General features: G+C 46.4%; 1 protein-coding gene across 1 annotated transcript; it reads right to left on the reverse strand.

Annotated features, from left to right (window-relative positions):
• Window positions 1–4,094: 4,094 nt before the first annotated feature.
• On the reverse strand, window positions 4,095–5,539 carry LOC123493503 (uncharacterized). The gene has a single exon (XM_045227211.2). It carries the CDS (start codon window positions 5,242–5,244, stop codon window positions 4,267–4,269), a length of 978 nt encoding a protein of 325 aa, XP_045083146.1. The 5' UTR covers window positions 5,245–5,539; the 3' UTR covers window positions 4,095–4,266.
• Window positions 5,540–7,372: the final 1,833 nt, after the last annotated feature.

The raw sequence follows: 7,372 nt of genomic DNA on the forward strand, positions 1-7,372 counted from the left end.
TGACCTCCTCATTTTCATGGCCCTTGGAGATGCTTCCTTCTGGCCTAGCACGGTTATGAACATATTTCTTTAAGACTCCCATGAACCTCTCAAAGGGGAACATATTGTGTAGAAATACAGGACCCAAAACGTTAATCTCTTCGCATAGGTGAACTAGGACGTGCGTCATGATGTTGAAGAAGGATGGTGGGAACACCAACTCGAAACTGACAAGACACTGCACCAAATCATTCTCTAACCTTGGTATGATTTCTGGATCGATTACCTTCTGAGAGATTGCATTGAGGAATGCACATAGCTTCACAATGGCTAATCGAACGTTATCCGGTAGAAGCCCCCTCAATGCAACCGGAAGCAGTTGCGTCATAATCACGTGGCAGTCATGAGACTTTAGGTTCTGAAACTTTTTCTCTACCATGTTTATTATTCCCTTTATATTCGACGAGAAGCCAGACGGTACCTTAATACTGAGCAGGCATTCAAAGAAGATTTCCTTCTCGTCTTTGGTAAGAGCGTAGCTGGCATGACCCTGATGTATGCCGTCTTTTCCATGCATACGTTGCTGGTCCTCCCGTGCCTCAGGTGTATCTTTTGTCTTCCCATACACGCCCAAGAAGCCAAGCAAGGTCACGCAAAGATTCTTCGTCACGTGCATCACGTCGATTGCAGAGCGGACCTCTAGGTCTTTCCAATAGGGCAGGTCCCAAAATATAGATTTCTTCTTTTACATGGGTGCGCGTCCGTCAGCGTCATTCAGAACAGGTTGTCCGCCAGGACCCTTTCCAAAGACTACCTTTAAATCCTTGACCATATCATGTACATCAGCACCAGTACGGTGGCGAGGCTTCGTCCGGTGATCCGCCTCACCTTTGAAATGCTTGCCTTTCTTTCTTACGGGATGCCTGCTCGAAAGAAATCGACAATGTCCCAGGTACACATTCTTCCTACAATTGTCCAAATATATACTGTCGGTATCATCCAAACAGTGCGTGCATACGCGGTATCCCTTGTTTGTCTGTCCTAAAAGGTTACTGAGAGCAGGCCAATCATTGATGGTCACGAACAGCGACGCCTTTAGGTCAAATTCTTCCTGTTTGTGCTCATCCCACGCACGTACACCTTTTCCATTCCACAGCTGTAAGAGTTCTTCAACTAATGGCCTTAGGTACACATCAATGTGGTTGCCGGGTTGCTTAGGGCCTTGGATAAGCACTGGCATCATAATGAACTTCCGCTTCATGCACAACCAAGGAGGAAGGTTATACAAACATAGAGTCACAGGCCAGGTGCTATGGTTGCTGCTCTGCTCCCCAAAAGGATTAATGCCATCTGCGCTTAGACCAAACCATATGTTCCTTGTGTCACCTGCAAACTCCTCCCTGTACTTTCTCTCGATTTTTCTCCACTGCGACCCATCAGCGGGTACTCTCAACTTTCCACCTTTCTTACGGTCTTCACTGTGCCATCGCATCGCCTTGGCATGCTCTTTATTTTGGAACAAACGTTTCAACCGTGGTATTATAGGAGCATACCACATCACCTTGGCAGGAATCTTTTTCCTGGGGCGCTCCCCCTCGACATCACCAGGGTCATCGCGGCTGATCTTATAACGCAATGCACCGCATACCGGGCACGCGTTCAAATCCTCGCACTCACCGCGGTAGAGGATGCAGTCATTAGGGCATGCATGTATCTTCTGCACCTCTAACCCTAGAGGGCAGACAGCCTTCTTTGCTTCGTACGTACTCTCGGGCAATTCGTTGTCCTTTGGAAGCATATTCTTTATCATTACCAGCAACTTTCCAAATCCCTTGTCAGATACACCATTCTCTGCCTTCCATTGCAGCAATTCCAGTGTGGTGCCCAACTTTTTCTTGTCAGCTTCGCAATTCGGGTATAAAAATTTCTTGTGATCCTCTAACATGCGCTACAACTTCTTCTTCTCCTTTTCACTTGCGCAGTTTCTCTTTGCATCGGCAATGGCCCGACCTAGATCATTAGCGGGCTCATCTGATGCCTCTTCTTCAGCTTCTTCCCGCATTGCCGGTTCAGCTTCTTCCCCCATTGCCAGCTCAGCTTCTTCCCCCATTGTTGTATCATCGTATTCAGGTAACCCATGGCCAGGATAGCTGTCGTCGTCGTCCTCTTCTTCTTCATTGCCTTCCATCATAACCCCTCTTTCTCCATGCTTGGTCCAAACATTATAGTGGGGCATGAAACCGGACTCAAACAGGTGGATGTGAATGGTTCTTGAGTTAGAGTAATTGTGATCATTCTTACAGCCAGCACATGGACAAGGCATAAAATCATCCGCCCGCTTGTTTGCCTCAGCCGCAAGCAGAAAAGTATGCACGCCATTAATGAACTCGGGAGAGCATCGGTCATCGTACATCCATTGTCGGCTCATCTTCATTACACAACACCGAAAAGACCAAATTAATACAAGTTCATACATAAAGTTCATACAACACTTAAATGCAACAAACAAATAACTCTCTAGCTAAAGCATGCAACAACAAATGCGATCAAGATCGCAACTAAGGTAACAATTGATCCAACAACATAATGATACCAAGCCTCACTATCAATGGCATATTTTCTAATCTTTCTAATCTTCAAGCGCATTTTCTCCCGTCTTGATCTTGTGATCATCGACGACATCGGCAACATGCAACTCCAATTCCATCTTCTCCCCCTCAATTCTTTTCAATTTTTCTTTCAAATACTCATTTTCTCTTTCAACTAAATTTAACCTCTCGACAATAGGGTCGGTTGGAATTTCCGGTTCACATACCTCCTAGATAAAAATATCTATGTCAACTTGATGGGCATAATTTGTCATAAACACGAAATGCAACAAATAGTTTTAAAAGAGAATATACCACATCCGAATCATAACACGGACGAGGGCCGACGGGGACAGATATCAAAACCATGGCGCTATGTATAACAAACAACGTACGGGTAAGATAATTATACGAGTAACTATATATCCAAATCACACAAACATGAAATTTTTATATAAAAAAGATAAGAACAAGAGGCTCACCACAAGGTGGTGCCGACGACGGGACGGTGCGGGCGATCGACGATGGTTACGACGGAGATTTAGAAGGCACTAAGTAAACCACACCTACATATGCAAACTAAGTGTTATTTTGACCTCAAATTGCATATAAATCAAATACTACCACATATAATTCCTCCCAAATTACTAAAACCCACAAATTAATCACTATATAAACCATTGCAAGAGCTAATCTAGCAATGAGAGATGAAAGGACAAAGTTGCTAACCTTTGTGATCATTTGAATGGATGGGGGCCTTCAAATCTTGACAAAATTTGGGCAAAATGTGTGATGAGCTCGAGAGGAAGAAGGGAAGAACAGAGAGGAGAGGGGAAATGGGGAGAACAGAGCGCGGGTGGACGAAGGGTTTATATAGGACGACCTTTAGTACCGGTTCGAGGCACGAACCGGTACTAAAGGTGCTGGAGGGGCCCCAGACTGACAACATCCTGCCACCACTCTCTTTAGTACCGGCTCGTGGCACGAACCGGTGCTAAAAGTTCGGCACGAACCGGTACTAATGGAGCGGCCCGCCTAGCTGTTGGAACCGGCACTAATGGTCACGTTAGTGCCGGCTCAAATACAAACCGGGACTAATGAGCTGAACATTTGACCATTTTTCTACTACTGAGGCTTTAATTGGATGAAGGGTGTGGGCGAGGCCCCACACAGGTGAAAATTAGGGGGGATGAAATGGATTTATGGAAGGGTCTGTAGCAGCCCCGTAAGAGGCCGTACGTGTAGCATTTTTGATTTTACGAGTCTTGAACATGTTTGCAAGTACCGGAAATAGAAACTTGGACACTTAGGACATGTCAGTTAACTTGTTCCAAGTTCTAGAAGCTTCAGCAATACATCAGTGTGCTGGAACTTCAGCTTATACTTTACAAGTAAAGTTTTGTACTAGTCCAGGGAACCAAAGCAGCATAGTTGCTTAATTATACCCCTGCTGGCCAGTCATTGTTGGTGATAAATTCAGAAAGGGTTTGTGATGTATTTTCTTGTGTAAAGAATGCTCTTCCTGCAATATAATTCTGATGAATCACTAGAACCAGCAAATATGTTGGAACCATCACAGTTGATCCTGGACATGAAACATTTCATTGGAAATCATGTACTACATGGTTTTACAACTTTTCTTTCTTTGGTAAGAGTACATAGCAGTGACAGGACAGCCCTAGTGTTCTCTTGTGAAGAGCTAAACCCTAATTTCACTCCAGCTCCCAGAAAGCACTCCGATCCGGTTCTTATCTGCCATAGCCGGTTCTTCTCTCCAATTAGCATATACTCCAAATCTGCTTCTCGCCTTCGCGGCCGCTGCCTTGGCCAACAGCAGCTCCGGGCCTTCTCGGATCGCACCGTGCGAGTTCTTGGACATGGCGGAGAGCAGTGGGCGCATCGGCGGCGCGTACTGATCGGGGCCACGGCCGGGCTTGTCGTAGTAGCAGCACGGCTGGAAGCGGGCGAGGTCCTGCGCGGTCTGCACGCGCCGCATCAGTGGTGGCGCTGGACCGGCGACGCGCGCGGCCGTGCACGGGTCGCTCTGCACGCGCCGCAGCGTCCCCGGGTGCAGCGGGGGACGCCCAGACGCCGCGGGCCGCTGGACGCCGGAGAAGAACACCCGGAAGGTCGCCGACGGCCGCGTGGCCTGCAGGCGATCGTACTCGTCGCGCAAGTGGGCGAGCTCCTCGTCGCAGGTGGCGGACACGAGCACTTCCTCGTCGTCGGCGAGGCGGTACCGGAGCGCTGTCACGATCTTGCGGCCGCCGCTGGCCAGCATCTCCTCGAGCCTCGCGACCAGCTCGCGGAAGGAGACCCCGCGCGGCACGGCGAGGACGCGGGTCTCGCCTCCGACGTACCGGGCCGCGCCGTGCGGGCCGCAGGGCGCGAAGCAGCCGCCGTGGCTGCACATCATCCTCAGGCGCCGCTCGGCCCCCGCCTGGGAGCCACTGCCGGACGCTTCTGGTGCCGCCATCGGTTGGTCGGCGAGTCGGCGAGTCGTGTGGGTATCGCCGATCGAGAAGCGAAGAGAGGAGTTCGGCGTGAGTGGTGGTATGGTACCCGTATGCCGCGCACGCACACGCACCGTGCCGCGCGTCTCCAAATTTATGGACACGCTAACGCGTATGTACATAGGCGGTGCGTGAGTGCGGTTCCGATTCGGACCATGAATCATTCACATCAACACGTCACGTACGCCCAACATGGCAAAGCCTCCTTCCGAAGTGGCGCCTTAAGCAACTGGCGCCCACTTCATGGGACGGCCCACTCTGGCTTCGCTCCCTCGCTCCGGCTTAGCTTCGTTTGTTCGCTCGATCAACTCGCATTGCTTGCTTTTCGGATTTTTCCCGGCTGAGCTGCTGTTTTGAATAAGTTCGTGAAATAGAAAAAGATTGTGGATTTATTAAATGTTCATGGGTTTTAAAAATTCGTAAATATGAAGAAATTAACACAAAAAATCACTAATTATGAAAAACGTTCATCGATTTCGAGAAAAAGTTCATCGAATTTGAAAAACAATCATTAAATACGAAAAAGGTTCATCAAATTTGAAAAAATATTTATCGAATTTGAAAAAAATTTCATCAAAACTAAAAAAAATCATTGATTTGAACAAAATCATCGAATTTGAAAAGCATTCACTGAATTTGAAAAAAAATCATCGACTTTGGATAAAAATTTCATTGATTTTGAAAAAAAAAATCATCGAATTGAAAAAAGTTCATCGTATTTGGAAAAAAAATCATTGAATTTGATGAAAGTTCATGAATTTGAATAAAAAATTCATCCATTTTGGAAAATTTCAAGAATTTAAAGAAAAATCATCAAACCAGGAAGAAGAAATAGAAGGAAAAAGAAAAAAAAGAAACAAGGAAGATGGAAAAAAAGAAAAAGGAAAGCAAGAAGAATAAAAGATCAAAAAAGATGAAAGTAATCAGTGCCCGTTGGGTGTCAGGTTGGTTACATTAACGAACCTTGATGCAGGGAGTTGCTGGTTCGAATCTCGCCATGAGCACACCTTTTTGCTTTGTAAAAAAGCAGAAGAAAAAAAAGGTAGATGGGTCGGCCCATCACGGGGAGGGGGGGGGGGGTGGGGGGTATGCGCCATGTACTGTTAACCCTATAATGGACGCTTAGAGCATCATATAGGATTTTCCCTTCTCATGGGCCTGAAGAAAACTCGGTGTCGATGAAGTGGGCCGGCGTGGGTGTCGGCCCATGTCACAACCCAAACACAAAGATGAGACGAACAACCGGACCAATACATGGATACAAATTGGGGATACGAAGGATTTGGGGTGAGGATCAACAACAAGGAGTGATGAGATGTAGGAAGCAGAAGGGTGAGGAATGAGAACAAGAAGATGAGAAGTTGAAGACGTTTCAATCTATTCGCGGCCCTCCTTTGTCTAGCTTTTCCTCCTTCATAAGCCTTGTGCCTATTTGCATAGCTGGGCCAAGCCCATGACCCATTATATCAAGAAGGCCGTGCATAAGAAGAAGGTAATGACACTTGGGGCATGACATTCTTGCCCCCTTAAAACGCGGCTTGACCTTAAACCGGTGGCGCGACACCGAAGAACAGCAAAATCATCTGGGTCCCATAGTCGATGGAGCTTTGTATCTCTCTTTGCTGATAGACATACAACGTCATAATACTCTTTGAACTTCTCTATCCAAACTTGATCCTCATTTTAATTGTTTCCTGACCATGAAGATTCAAGATTCTAGGATGTTCGTCGAAACCAAAGGACCGTTTGAACCATTGAGAAAAAGCACAAGCAAACCAACAAACTATTTCAGTTGATATGACTACCATGCCTTTCGATGACTCCTAAACCGGTGGCATAACTTCTAAACCAATCGTACCACATGGAGGCTTCTGGACACTACAACGAGGATGGGTGGGGAATATGTTAGATATTAGTGTTGTTATTGTAGGACATAGTAGCCATGGTAAAAGGGAAGTTCTGAACAGAAATTGCTATGTGTATGATGCTTACTTGTACGAGAACTGTACGATCGTGAACTGCTGTAGTTTGGCCATACGCATGGACGGCTTGATTGGCCCTATCGTACATAAATAGGACATTGTGTGTTGTATGCACAGCAGCGTTCGTTCTGAATTCACGGAAACGAAATATTCCCTTGTGTGTGTCCGTTCCACTAGAAAACATCGTGTTGTTTCCATTTCTGTTTTGCAATATTCTGTTTCATTTCCCTATTTTCTTTTCATTTTCGTTTTTTCGCAGAAAAATCTAGAAAGTTTCTGCTCCATTTTCATCCCTACCTACTTATGGAAG

The sequence above is a fragment of the Aegilops tauschii genome, chromosome 4 (genome assembly GCF_002575655.3).
Source record: "Aegilops tauschii subsp. strangulata cultivar AL8/78 chromosome 4, Aet v6.0, whole genome shotgun sequence".
In the NCBI taxonomy this organism is placed as follows: Eukaryota; Viridiplantae; Streptophyta; class Magnoliopsida; order Poales; family Poaceae; genus Aegilops; species Aegilops tauschii.